This window comes from Hemiscyllium ocellatum, chromosome 26 (assembly GCF_020745735.1).
Source record: "Hemiscyllium ocellatum isolate sHemOce1 chromosome 26, sHemOce1.pat.X.cur, whole genome shotgun sequence".
NCBI classification, from domain to species: Eukaryota; Metazoa; Chordata; class Chondrichthyes; order Orectolobiformes; family Hemiscylliidae; genus Hemiscyllium; species Hemiscyllium ocellatum.
In genome coordinates, this window is record NC_083426.1 from 11947126 (window position 1) to 11962436 (window position 15311).

The window sequence follows — 15311 nt, forward strand, 5'->3', positions numbered from 1 at the left end:
TCCGATAGGAAGGATACCAGAATTGCATGCAATATTCCATGCATATCCTGTCATTTAAAAATAATACTCATATCTCCAAGCCATTTCTTGTGATAAGAATAATTTCATGTCTAGATAGGCATTGATTGTGAAATAATAGAAATGTAAGCACAGGGGAAGCCAGTTTGCTCATTCTGCATGCTTTGGTGAACAGATTAAATGGCAATGGAACCCAAACACAATCCACATGAGTTAGAATTTGTTACATTGTACATTCAGAACATGTACGCTGACATTGGGCATGAAGATGATAGAAATCTTTGGCCAAACAGAAGACTTCAGATGTAAGCAAATACCTTTTGAACATCAAAGAGGTTTGATTAACTTGAAGGAATTTTGTTAAATCATGGATCCAATAAAAAATACACAGCATAGTTTGCAAATGTAGTGCAGCATCTCCAATGAAGAAGGATAATCATAAAAAATCAAGACCTTTCTAGAAACCCCATATATTCCTCAATGCCATTACTTTCTAAAGTAGTTATTCAGATGCAGATCGTGGTATGCAAATATGGGATGAATAGGATAATAAATGAGTAATGCTTTGACGTTGATAAGGGTAATATCTGGGACTGTGTAAATGGCACCTCCCATAATGATATCAGAGAGCACATGACTGGGTGACCTGGTGGGAGAATGACTCTTGTAAGTCACTGTAAGACTTGGTTGCGTAGAGCTGTATATAGTTCCTTAATATATAATAAAGTGTTATTGTTGAGCACACCAATGATTCAGAAGGTACATTGAAACAACATACAACCTGAAAGGGCAAAGAAATTTGGGGATAGGATTGCAGGATTTCAAGTCTAGATATGCCATCATGATGGGAGTTACCGACTGGCTATTTTAATGCATTGCAATAGTTTTTAATACATTTAAGTTAAAGTTAGATCTTTATAGGATGGTTTCTTAATTTTATTGTTATTTTTCATTGCTATATAATTTTTTAACTGAATGAAATAAATTTCCATGTGGACAATGAAGTGAAATTAAATGCTTTTACATTAATTAGAGGAACATACAGAGATGGGAGAGACAAGGCCATGGAGGCATTTGATAAGATCGATGAAAGTTTTAAAATCGGGTTGGGGCAGGCACAGAAGTCAATGTTGGCTTGTGAGCTGGATGAACAACATTTAAAATGTTATTATAGAAGCGTCAGAGTTTTGGAGTTTTTATATGCTACGGAAATATATACAGCACTACATGTACAAGAGCTCATGTTTGTGGAATGTCTCACTGATGTGCCCAAGGCACCCGAGCAATATTTTACTCCCAACATCTATCCCTCAGTAATATTTTTGTTCACTAAACTATATTACAAAGTGGTATTCTGACTATTGAGAGTGCGAACTGATCATAAACACCAAGTACACCAGCTATTGCCTCTGCAATAATACCTGTCTCCAAACTTATACCTTTCAAGTAGACTGCAGACTGTCAGGAACGCACAGTAAACCTTGTGCATTTAATCACTAACAAACCTTTTCTGACAAAATCTTTCATCGTCATTATATTTTAATTCTATTCCACAACTTGAACAACAAGAAATGGAATCTCACAATTGCGTGCCAAGGTTAATGAATCAGCTTTCTTCACCAAAAAGAAGGGAAATATCCTATTATTGTTTTACTGAAATGGCCTGTATATGAGTAAGAATGTCTTCCATCTCAGTTTGGATAGGTGGTGAGGAGATCAGGTTTCCTTTAAAGAAACTTCCCTGCAGTTTGAAAATTGACTGCTGTGTTTACCCAAATTTCACCTACATTTCAAATAGTTAAGTCAATGTAAAACAAACTGGGATAATTATTAAAGGAGGGGTGGAAATGTAGAGAGGTGAAGAAACTTAAGGAGAATATTCCAGAGGTTAGCGAGCAGGCAGCCAATCCTTAAATTATAACTGGAGGTGTGCAGACTCCTTGGAGGAATATAGGATGGAGGAAATTACAGACTCAAGGGATGCATATTGAAATTTGTGAAAAACACCAGCTATTCATGCAGTGCCAAATAGGTTTATACGGAATATCAGCTACTTCTCCCTTTGGTGAACAGAAAATGCTCCTCTGATCAGACCTGCAATGCCCTCATAAAAATCCAAATTTTGTTAGTAAAGTTTTGAAATTGGCACATGGAGCTTGTACTTGGATTCATAAGGGGCATCGATAAAAGAAGGGTAATCGAAGAGAAACTGCCCCATTGATCCAATCCTGACATTATGCAGCTTCTGAATACCATCAACCACTTCCTCCCCGTGTGCCTTGCTCCCACACTTCGGTCCACCCTGCACCGCCAAGCAGCCTCTTGCAACACAACAGCAGGAGTAGTGGTAGCCATTGGAATCCAGTGTCATCTCAGACATATAATAGCTAGCTGTAGAATCAAACATCCTCTTTCTGTTCCCCAATAAGGTGCCTCTTCGCACCAACCTCAAAGAATGAGGAACATTTATTAAGAACATAGAACATTACAGTGCAATACAGGCCCTTCAGCCTTCGATGTAGCGCTGAACTGTGAAATCAATCTGAAGCCCATCTATCCTACACTATTCCACTTTCATCCATGTGTTTATCAATGACCATTTAATTGCCCTTAAAGTTGGCGAGTCCACTACTGTTGCAGGTAGGGCATTCCACGCCCCTGCTTCTCTGAGTAAAGAAACTACCTCTGACATCTGTCCTCCCAGCCCTTTTTTTATAGTCTATTTACAGACGTGAGAAAAGCTGATTAGACCTGTATTTATTGCTCATCAGTCCAGATCCTCAAGTTCCCCTCCCTGACAACGTCCTTGGTCCAGCCAACAATGCCCATGTTCCGTGAATAAATTTTAAAAAGCTGTCTTTTTGAACCACTGCAGTCCTTGAGGTGTAGAGACACCCACAATGCTGTTAAGAAGCAAGTTCCAGAATTTTGACCCAGTAAAATTGGAAAAATAGTTCCAGATCAGGATGGCTGGTGGCTTGGAAGGGATCTCCTTCTCAGGTACTTTTCCACTGCATTAATGATATCTTGCTCTTGATGTTTCTGTCACCTGCAACGTTTTGCAATTGTCTTGAGAGACCCTCCCCTTCTGTATCAGTGTGACTCTCCTTTCCACATCTTTCAGCCCACAGCCTGAGTCAACATTCCCTTTTGAATGAAAATTAAGCTTATAGTTTCTTGCTGTGGGAGGAGATCCAATTAACACTGAATAAACAAAATTCACATTGGAATTCACTCCAATAGTCATCAAACTGAATAGATTTTGTCACATTCTTCAGGATTGAGAACTAAAGGGCCAATGTCAAAACTACAGCACTTTAAGTTCCCTTAAACTCTTACACCCCATGTGTAATCTGTATATCTTTCCCACATTAACCCACATTTCCTCTTTTTGTGATTAACTGTTGCTTTTCCATGTTTTAGGTGCTGGAGAATCAGGCAAAAGCACCATTGTCAAACAAATGAAGTAAGTTTTGACTACTTCTGCATTTCAGTTTTTTTTTGTTTGAGAAGATACACTGCACTTCTGCAAGCCTGTTCATTGCAAAACTGCACTTCAATATTAAAATGACTCACAGGCAATCAAGTCTGGCACAAGCGTGTACCATTGATTTCTATTTGCTGCAGAGACAGCATTCCCATCCACACTACCAACACATTCACACTTGATTTGCAGTGAACTGTAAGTGCACATTTCTTCCCACATGTACGGAATTCAAATTACCAATTCAACAGTTACACAGAGTCTCATACAGCTTCACTCTCAGTTAGATTTAACTATTAACTGTACAGAGATTTGAACTACCAGTTAAAAATGTTATTGAAACATAGAACATAGAAATGTAGGTACGATTGGGCCATTCAATCCTCAAGTTTGCTCTATCGTTCTAGATCATGGCCGATCTATCAACATCAATGCCCTTTTCCTGTGTTATCACACGTACTTTAATGCCATTAGTATTCAGAAATCTATCAACCTCTTGCTTGAATATGCCAAATTACTAAGATTCTACAGTGCTAGAGAATTCCAAAGATTCACTATTACAACCATAGAGTCACAGAGATGTACAGTACAGAAACAAACCCTTCAGTGCAACTCATCCATTCTGACCAGGTAAATTAATCTAGTCCCATTTGCCAGCATTGGGCCCATATCCCTCTAAACCCTTACAATTCATATACCCATCCAGATGCCACTTAAATGTAACTATTATTCTCCTCATCTTCGCTTGATGGCTTGCCTTCATTCCATAGATGTTTCCAGTGGCCTTCCCAAAATGCATCAGGAGAAACATCCATTTTGGATCCACCTTTTAAGAATTTTTAAAAGTTCAATGAATGTGCCATTCATTCTTTGAAGCTATAGAGAATAAAAGTAAGAATACGCACAAACATCTCTGTACATAAAAATCATTTCAGTCCAAGATATATCCTGATACAAATATTGATAAGTAGGCCTGGCAACAGTGGAATAAAAGTACATTTAATAATTGCTTTGCAGTGAAAATTATTAATGGAATATCTCTGTTCATGAGAGTTTCAACTTTGCTTGCAGATGAATACCTGTGTTGTCAAATTAATGTGAAATGTTAAGATTTAGGCCTTAGGATTTCAGGGAGGTGGTGATGTATTGATAAAATCATTGGACTAGTAATTCAGTGACCTAGGCTCTTGGGACACAGGTGCAAAAACCACCAAGGCAACTGGTGGAGTTTAAATTCAGTCAATAAATCAGGAAGATAAAGCTAGTCTCAGGAGTGATGTCATGAAGCTAACATAGATTGTCGTGAAAAACCCACCTGCTCCACTAGTGTTCTTTGGGCAAGCATATGTGCCATTCTTACCTGGTCTGCCCTACGTGTGACTCCAGATCAACAGCAATGTAGTTTAATTTTAACTGCCCTCTGAAATGGCCTGCAAGGTCATTCAGTTCAGGGGCAATTAGGAATGAGAGACGAATGGAAAAACAAAGAAAGTAAATGACAATGTTAATTTGCATAACTTCTTTATTTTCTGGCTCTATACATCAATCATCTTTGAACTAAAATACCATTAGAATTATTTTTAGAATTTGAATTATGTTTTATTGTCACGTGTACTCAAGTAAAAGAGTACAGGAGGTCAGTAAAAAGTTTGCAATGTGGCCATTCACAGCGTTATCTGAGATACAAGGAACCTAGCTACAAAATCTTAGGTAAAGCTTAGAAAAACAATGAAATAAATTAAAAGTTCAACTTTACAGTTTTTGCCAGTATAAAGTAGTAAATACAAAATAAAGTTAAGAGTTCCAAACTACAATCCTTCTTTAGCCAAGGCTATCTTTACAGAAAAAAAAACACAATTCAGGTCGATATAGAGAATGAAGCAAATTTCTCGAATAAAAGCAAAATGCTTTAATGCTTTATATTTGAAACAAGTGCAGATAGTGCTGGAGAAACTCAGCAGGTCTGGGAGCAGAAACCCAACAGTGGAGAGAGGAACAGAGCTAATGCTTCGAGTCCAATACCCAACATAACCATGACGGTTATATTCAAAAGCTGATTTACATAGAAAAATACAGTGCAGTACAAGCCCTTTGGCCCTCGATGTTGCGCCGACCCAAGCCTACCTAACCTACACTAGCCCACTTTCCTCCATATGCCTATCCAATGCCCGTTTAAATGCCAAAAAGAGGGAGAGTCCACCACTGCTACTGGCAGGGCATTCCATGAACTCACGACTTGCTGAGTAAAGAATCTACTCCTAACATCAGTCCTATACCTACCACCCCTTAATTTAAAGCTATGCCCCCTCGTAATAGCTGATTCCATACGTGGAAAAAGGTTCTCATGGTCAACCCTATTTAAACCCTTAATCATCTTATACACCTCTATCAAGTCACCCCTAAACCTTCTTTTCTCCAATGAAAACAGCCCCAAGTGCCTCAGCCTTTCCTCATATGATCTTTCTACCATACCAGGCAACATCCTGGTAAACCTCCTCTGCACCCGTTCCAGTGCCTCCACATCCTTCCTATAGTATGGCGACCAAAACTGCACACAATACTCCAGATGTGGCCGCACCAGAGTCTTATTTGATAGATTTCTGAAAACCAAGGAGATTGAGGGACCTAGGTTGAGGTGGGAGATCAGTCATTGAATGGTGGAACATGCTCGAAGGCCTAATTATTATGTTTTTAGGTGCTGTATAAGGGAAGAAAGAATGCAGGCTGCAAGTAAGAAGGCAGATTGTGAAATCAACATAGATTATGATGCAGGGTCTCCGCTCCAAAGAAAGTATCATAGTTCCAAAACGTATTGACTGTGGAGAAGCATTGATTATATTGATGAGAATTCACATGGACAGAACCATTGATCAAACAGATCTCATTAGATCATAAGCTTAGCACGAGGAGCTCAAAACAGGAAGCTGAAATAACCGTACCTTTGCTCAATAAATTCACAGAGCATGTTGGCTTTTCTTGTAGAATCATTCATCAGGATGGTTATACCAAGGAAGAATGTTTAGCCTTTATTTCTGTCATCAATGGCAACATTCTGCAGTCTATCCTGGCTATCATTCGTGCCATGTCCACCATAGGAATCGATTATGGGGACTCTGCAAATGCGGTGAGTATATATTCTTGTTCAAATATTTTATAGAGAAGAACCTTGAAGACTACAGTGCCCTAAGTAATGTTCTATTGTAAGTGGCAAGAATTGTCCAATATATTTAACATCATATAGCATTTTTACAAAATTTACAGAAGGCACGATGTAGCTTTATATAAATACAGGCCTTTATGATGCACATGAACGTTGAACATTGTGGTCATGATGTTTCTGCTTTTGGACCACATCTGAAAACCAGAGAGTTTGAGGGTGGGAACAACTATCACCTCCCTCCCCCACTCCTAGCTTCCCTTTCTCAGGGAACCAACTGGACTAAACCAGACAGCTGATTGGCTGTTGTTAGGTTTTTTGCCAGAATTATGAAGCTGGAATGAGAAGTCACATCCTGTCTGGAACTACTGAGCAATCATAGTTTGACACATCCAGACTTCAGCACATTGAGACCATGTCTGCAACTAGGACATGACCCCCTGCAGCCTCAGATGGGGGACCAGAGATGAGAAAGCTTGGTTTGGGAGTAGTTTTGGGTTTCAAGTTAAAGTTCAAGTACGGTTGGCTCTCCAACCTCCCCTAGACAGTGTTGCTGTTTTTTTCTTGAATTCACTTTAATAGTATTTATTACCCGGGAACTGAAAGGCTTACCAGGCCATTTAAGAGTCAAATACGTTGTTGTAGTCCTGGAATCACATGTAGGTTAGACCAGGTAAACTCAGCAGAATAGGATATTAGTTAGATTGTTTTTTAAAGCAATCAGCAGTGGTCTGCATTAAGCTAGTGTTTAATTCCAGAATTTTATTAAATACAAATTTCACCATCTAGCAGGGTGGGATCTGATCTTACATTCCTAGTGCATTAGTCTGAGTTTCTGGTTATTAGTCCAGTGACATTACTACAATGCTAACTACTTCTCTTAAATTGGTACAAATTGAGGGACTCCCTAACTATAAACAGACAGCTTGCCCACACATGTTTCTCATTTAGCTCTTCCTCACCCTGCCTGGACCTGAACTAAATGCAGTGCAAGTCTGATGAGGCCCTAAATAGTCATTAACCTGTGCCAGGGTGTCTGAGCCAACTATGGGCCTTTCCATCCAGACATTAATTGCTAAGGTGATGGGAAAAGGGTGGTATCCCACTTATCGTATTTCCCATTATTTTCCCAGTGCTTTGCAGGAAGGGAAAAATCCCAGTCTGTGTGTTCGTGCCTCAACTCTCACAGTCAGAAAGTGCACTGCTCTGATTTCCCCAGTCACTCCTTTCGGCATTGTGTGGAAGAAAATGCACATTTTGCTCTACCTTTCCAATCTGTTTCTGAATATCTTAGCACTGGACAGGATACACTTAAATTTCACGCAGGTGCTAGCTTTGGAATGTTACCACAGCACTTAAGCTTAATGTCTGACTGGATAATGCTGAACATGGTCCAAGTACACATGATGCTAATAGATCAATAGTGACAATTAGCATGCAACCACTTTCTTATAATGTTGACACATATTGAATTTGTAACTCTTTCTGGAGCCAGTACAGACATGATGGGCTGAATGCATACTGTAAAGTTCTATGATTCTATTCCACATTCATATTGACTAGTCCTAGTTATAAGAAACTCCAAAGAATTAAGAAACACTTCACACAATTGAACTGAGCACAGACCCCTAAGGGCATGTTTAAATTAGATTACTTACCATGTCGAAACAGGCCCTTTGGCCCAACGAGTCCACACTGACCCGCCGAAGCGCAACCCACCCATACCCCTACATTTGCCCCTTACCTAACACTACGGGCAATTTAGCATGGCCAATTCACCTGACCCGCACATCTTTGGACTGTGGGAGGAAACCAGAGCACCCGGAGGAAACCCACTCATGTCTTCAATTTGAGAGATCAAATAAGGTTGAGGATTTTTAGCAACTACAGTTGGAAAAGCCTCTGGCTATATTTTCTCAAGTAGTCAGTGTTGAATTCCTCTGGTCGCAAGGGCCAGTTTAGACAGTGAAGTAGCCTATGATTTGTTTGCGTAACCCAAAAGGCATGTTAATGACTTCAGGTTGGAAAGGACCATCTTACAATATATGATCCTTCTGGATATCAACAGCGCTAGGAATGATACATTTTTGTTTTGAATGAACCTGTTTAGAGATGTAATTACACACTTCTGGAGCAGCATGGACTTGAATCCCGGTCTCCTGGCTCAGAGATAGGGACATTACCACTGTGACTCTTGAGCTGGAAATGGCCATTTACATTCTCCAATTTTCTAACTCATGATGTTGTTCTCATTTTTGTTGCCAGGAAGCTGGGAGGCAGCTTTTTAATCTTGTGGATTCTGTTGAAGAGGGAACTATGCCGAAGGAACTGGTGGATGTTATAAAGAAGTTGTGGACAGACTCTGGAGTTCAGGCCTGTTTCGAGAGGGCAGCTGAGTATCAGCTCAATGACTCAGCCTCCTAGTATGTCCCAACACAATGGCAATGTCTGCCAAATGTTTTCTTTTTCTTACATTGTAACAGGAATTTACTCAGAATGGATAACTGTGAATTCAACAGAAAGCAATTGGCGATGCCTTACCCTTCCATTATTACTGGAACAGCTAATGGCCCAATACCCCAGCTGTACACAACTCAAAATTGGCTTTTGTTTTTCCATGACAAGTAGTAACAGACGTAGAGAGGCTGTTTCCTGTTATGGGGGAATGTAGAACTAAGGGTTACTGTTTAAACATCAGGGCCACACATTGAAAACAAAGATTATGTAGTTTCTTTCTCTATCAGAGGGAACTAAACTTCGAAACTATTTGTGCAAAGGGAGTGGAAGGAGAGTATTTGAATATTTTTAAAGTCAGAGGTGGATAAGTTCTTAGACTCATAGAGTCATAGAGACGTACAGCATGAAAACAGACCCTTCGGTCCAACTCGTCCATGCCGACCAGATATCCTAACCTTATCTAGTCGCATTTGCCAGCACTTGGCTCAAATTCCTTTAAACCCTTCCTATTCATATACCATCCAGATGCCTTATAAATGCTGTAATTGTACCATGTCCACCACTTCCTCTGGCAGCTCATTCTATACACACACTACCCTCTGCTTAAAAAAGTTACCCCTTAGGTCCCTTTTATATCTTTCACCTCTCACCTAAACCTATGCCTTCTAGTTCTGGACCTTGTTTACTTATCCTATCCTTGCCCCTCATGATTTTATAAACCTCTATAACATCACTCCTTAGCCTCCAATGCTCCAGGGAAAACAGCCCCAGCTTATTCAGCTTCTCTCTATAGCTCAAACCCTCCAACTCTGACAACATCCTTGTAAACCTTTTCTGAACTGTTTCAAGGAAGGAAACCAGAATTGCATGCAATATTCCAAAAGCGGCCAAATCAATGTCCTGTACAGCTGCGACATGACCTCCCAACTCCAAGGTCTCTTTTTTCAGCAACACTCCCTAGGACCTTACCATTAAATGTAGAAGTCCTGCTCTGGTTTGCTTTTCCAAAATGTAGCACCTCATATTTATCTAAATTAAATTCCATCTGCCACTCCTCAGCCCATTGGGCCATCTGATCATTGTACTCTGAGATAATCTTCTTTGCTGTCCACTACATCTCCAATTTTAGTATCATCTGCAAACTTACTAACAATACCTCCTACATTCATATCCAAAGAATTTATAGAAATGATGAAAAGCAATGGACCCAGCACAAAACCTTGTGGCATACCACTGGTCACAGGCCTCCAGTCTGAAAAGCAACCCTCCACCACCACCTTCCATCTTCTACCTTTTAGCCAGTTCTATATCCATATGGATAGTTCTCCCTGTATCCCTTGAGATCTAACCTTGCTATCCAATCTCCCATGTGGAACCTTTTTGTAGACATTACTGAAGTCCATATAGATCACGTCTACCTTGTTGCCCTCATCAATCCTCTTGGTTACTTCTTCGAAAAACTCAATCAAATTCCTGTGACATGTTTCACCAAGCACAAAGGCATTGTGACTATCCATAATCAATCCTTGCCTTCTCTGTATTAAACTCCACCTGCCACTTCTCAGCCCATTGGCCCATCTGGTCCAGATCCTGTTGTAATCTGAGGTAACCCTCTTCACTGCCCACTACACCTCCAGTTTTGGTGTCATCTGCAAACTTATTAACTGTACCTCTTATGCTCGCATCCAAATCATTTAAGTAAATGACAAAAAGTAAAGGGCCCAGACCCGATCCTTTTGGCACTCCACTGGTCACAGGCCTCCAGACTGAAAAACAACCCTCCACCACCACTCTCTGTCTTCTACCTTTGAGCCAGTTCTGTATCCAAATGGCTGGTTCTCCCTGTATTCCATGAGATCTAACATTGCTAATCAGTCTCCCATGGGGAACCTTGTCGAATGCGTTACTGAAGTCCATATAGATCACATCTACTGCTCTGCCCTCATCAATCTTCTTTGTTACTTCATCAAAAAACTCAATCAAGTTTGTGAGATATGATTTCCCATGCACAAAGCCATGTTGACTATCCCTAATCAGTCCTTGCCTTTCCAAATACATGTACATCCTGTCCTTCAGGATTCCCTCCAACAACTTGCCCACCACCAATGTCAAGCTCACCGGTCTATAGTTCCCTGGCTTTTCCTTGCCACATTTCTTAAATAGAGGCACCATGTTAGCCAACCTCCAGTCTTCCTGCACTTCACCTGTGACGATCAATGATACAAATATCTCAGCAAGGGACCCAGCAATCCTCTTGCCTAACTTCCTACAGAGTTCTTGTTAAGCAAGATACTGGAATTGGGATGGCCAGGTGAAATCACTGCACATAGACCAATATCCCATCACCAAATCGCTGTTTATTTACATGTGGACTGTGACCAGCTAGCTCAGATTCTCTTCAGTGAAGAGAATCCTGTTTATATCTGTCAGCCAAGGCTTCCTGATTGGCCCAAGTTAACAGCCCCAGTCAGGGAACTAATACTCACTGAGATCCATCTGGCTGACTTCATTTCAATCACTACACCAGGAATGTGGATTTGAGGTTAGAATCAGATCAGCCGTAGTCTTACGGAATGTTGGAGCAGGCTCGAGGGGCTGAATGGCCTACTCCTTGTTTGTGAGGACTCTCACATCGTACATTTTATCTGATTGTGCAAGAGGTAGAGCTCAGCCTTATAAACCAACTCAATTGCTTGGGAAGGCATAGCTGATCCCAACTTTGGGAGGTACATTGGATTTGCCAGGATAGTATGGAATAAGTTGAATCCAACCTGACTGAACCATTTTGATTAGCCACATTACACTTAGCATTTCTAAATCTATATTTGAGATATAAATGTAAGCATTTCAGATGTTTGAAGGATAGCAGAATGTATTCATTCATCGTTTCATAAAAGAGTCATAGAAATGTACAGCATGGAAACAGAGCCTTCGGTCCAAACCATTCATGCCGAGCAGATATCCCAACTCAATCTAGTCCCACCTGCCAGCACCCGGCCCATATCCATCCAAACCCTTCCTATTCATATACCCATCCAAATGGCTCTTCAATGTTGCAATTGTACCAGCCTCCACCGCATCCTTGGGAAGCTTATATCATATAGTACCAGCCTCTGTGCAAAAAAGTTGCCCCTTAGGTCTCTTTTATATCTTTCCCCTCTCACCCTAAACCTATGCCCTCGAGTCCTGGACTCCCCAACCCCAGGGAAAAGATTTTGCCTATTTATCCTATCCATGCTCCTCATAATTTTGTAAACCTCTTTAAGGTCATCCCTCAGCCTCCGATGCTCCAGGGAAAACAGTCCCAGCCTGTTCAGTCTCTCCCTGTAGCTCAGATCCTCCAACCCTGGCAACATCCTTGTAAATCTTCTCTGAACCCTTTCAAGTTTCATAACATCTTTCCCATAGGAAGGAGACCAGAATTGCAGGCAATATTCCAACAGTGGCCTAACCAATGTCCTGTACAGCCACAACATGACCTCCCAACTCCTGTACTCAATACTCTGACCAATAAAGGAAAGCATACCAAACGCCTTCTTCACTATCCTATCTACCTGCGACTCCACTTTCAAAGAGCTATGAACCTGCACTCCAAGGTCTCTTTGTTCAGCAACCCTCCCTAGGACCTTACCATTAAGTGTATAAGTCCTGCTAAGATTTGCTTTCCCAAAATGCAGCACTTCGCATTTCTCTGTATTAAACTCCACCTGCCACTTCTCAGCCCATTGGCCCATCTGGTCCAGATCCTGTTGTAATCTGAGGTAACCCTCTTCACTGCCCACTACACCTCCAATTTTGGTGTCATCTGCAAACTTATTAACTGTACCTCTTATGCTCGCATCCAAATCATTTAAGTAAATGACAAAAAGTAAAGGGCCCAGACCCGATCCTTTTGGCACTCCACTGGTCACAGGCCTCCAGACTGAAAAACAACCCTCCACCACCACCCTCTGTCTTCTACCTTTGAGCCAGTTCTGTATCCAAATGGCTGGTTCTCCCTGTATTCCATGAGACCTAACATTGCTAATCAGTCTCCCATGGGGAACCTTGTCGAATGCGTTACTGAAGTCCATATAGATCACATCTACTGCTCTGCCCTCATCAATCTTCTTTGTTACTTCATCAAAAAACTCAATCAAGTTTGTGAGATATGATTTCCCATGCACAAAGCCATGTTGACTATCCCTAATCAGTCCTTGCTTTTCCAAATATATGTACATCCTGTCCTTCAGGATTCCCTCCAACAACTTGCCCACCACCAAGGTCAGGCTGGTCTATAGTTCCCTGGCTTGTCCTTACCACCCTTCTTAAACAGTGGCACCACGTTTGCCAACCTCCAGTCTTCCAGCACCTCACCTGTGACTATCAATGATACAAATATCTCAGCAAGAGGCCCAGCAATCACTTCTCTAGCTTCCCACAGAGTTCTCAGGTACACCTGATCAGGTCCTGGGGATTTATCCACCTTTAACCGTTTCAAGGTATCCCACACTTCCTCCTCTGTAATCTGGACATTTTGCAAGATGTCACCATTTATTTCCCTACAGTCTATATCTTCCATATCCTTTTCCACAGTAAATACTGATGCAAAATAGTCATTTAGTATCTCCCCCATTTTCTGTGGCTCCACGCAAAGGCCACCTTGCTGAACTTTGAGGGCCCTATTCTCTCCCTAGTTACCCTTTTGTCCTTAATATATTTGTAAAAACCCTTTGGATTCTCCTTAATTCTATTTGCCAAAGCAATCTCATGTCCCCTTTTTGCCCTCCTGATTTCCCTCTTAAGTATACTCCTTCTGCCTTTATACTCTTCTAAGGATTCACTCAATCTATCCTGTCTATACCTTACATATGCTTCTTTCTTTTTCTTAACCAAACCCTCAATTTCTTTAGTCATCCAGCATTCCCTTTCACCCTGACAGGAATATACTTTCTCTGGATTCTTATTATCTCATTTCTGAAGGCTTCCCATTTTCCAGCCGTCCCTTTACCTGCGAACATCTGCCTCCAATCAGCTCTTGAAAGTTGATTGGCATTGTTTTGGAAATTCTTTTCAGACTAAGTTTTTTTATTCCATAGTGACAGGATCAGGTCACTGATCATAATGACTTTTGCAGTAGCACAGCTAAATGTCTGAAGTGCAATACCTCTCCTAATAGCAGTGTGCTGCAATATGCACTTAGGCGTTGCTTACTTAAGCAAGTGAACCCAAATGCATAGCACCCAAGGGACGATGTTGTAAGCACATAAGGCTTAATTGAGCATGAGTTGTGTAAACATCATTTCATAGTCGGAACTCATGTGGTTTCCTTTTTACAGTGTAACAATATTGAGGATGTACTCACGTCAGAGTAGGAAATAGACTGCCAGTTAGTGTTATTGTACGCAATGTGACTTTTTCTTGTTAATGTAACCTTTTCTCTCAAATTTATGTCTTAAAGTTATAAGATCTTTGCTTAAGTGGAATGATTCTCTTTGTTTTTAGCACCTGTTATTACGTTTAACTGTGGAATCATAAGTTTTTATTGATCGCTCATGAGATGCGGACATCACTGGTTAAGCTTCAATTATTGCCCAGCTCTAATTGCCTTTGAGAAGTTTGACGAATACATTTATTTCATGATCTGGAAGATGACATTCAGCACAAAAGCACCAGGCCCTTTTTCATTAAAGAGTGGTATTAGCCACCTCCTTCAATCTTTCAATCCTTTCTGATTCTTCAATATATCTGATAATTCATGAACATAATGAAAACTATCTCCTTCAATTGCCTTATTGGAAACTGAGTTTGCAACTACTTTCTTCTTTGAAAACATTCTTTTTGACTGCTGTATCTAATTCTTACTTCCTTATTTTAACATACGTCACATGGTTTTGGAAACATTCAACAGTTACAAATTTAGATTAATTTTGTCAATGTTCTTCTTAACTTTAAAAACATTTTTGTTTTTACATTGAAGTATCCTCCTGATCTTGGTTCAACTAATCATGCTCTCCCCCATATCTAATATCTGGAATCATCTTCTTGCGATGATATAATTCACTTGAGGATAACGTATATACTCTAATGAGCTCAGGTTTAATCACTTCCTTTAAATTACTTCTAATTGTTCACCTTTTTAAATTTTAACAATTTTTTTTCACAATATTTCACTCATGTGCTGGTAGTAATAATATAATCACTTTTGAATGATGT

General features: G+C 40.4%; 1 protein-coding gene across 1 annotated transcript in view; it reads left to right on the forward strand.

Annotated features, from left to right (window-relative positions):
- Nucleotides 1-15311, forward strand: part of LOC132828147 (guanine nucleotide-binding protein G(t) subunit alpha-2) — a 62177-nt gene that overhangs the window by 25313 nt on the left and 21553 nt on the right. The window contains exons 2-4 of the mRNA XM_060845071.1: nucleotides 3442-3484; nucleotides 6485-6626; nucleotides 8925-9082. Of these exons, the coding sequence (XP_060701054.1) occupies nucleotides 3442-3484; nucleotides 6485-6626; nucleotides 8925-9082 (343 nt within the window). The remainder of the gene's footprint in view (nucleotides 1-3441; nucleotides 3485-6484; nucleotides 6627-8924; nucleotides 9083-15311) is intronic.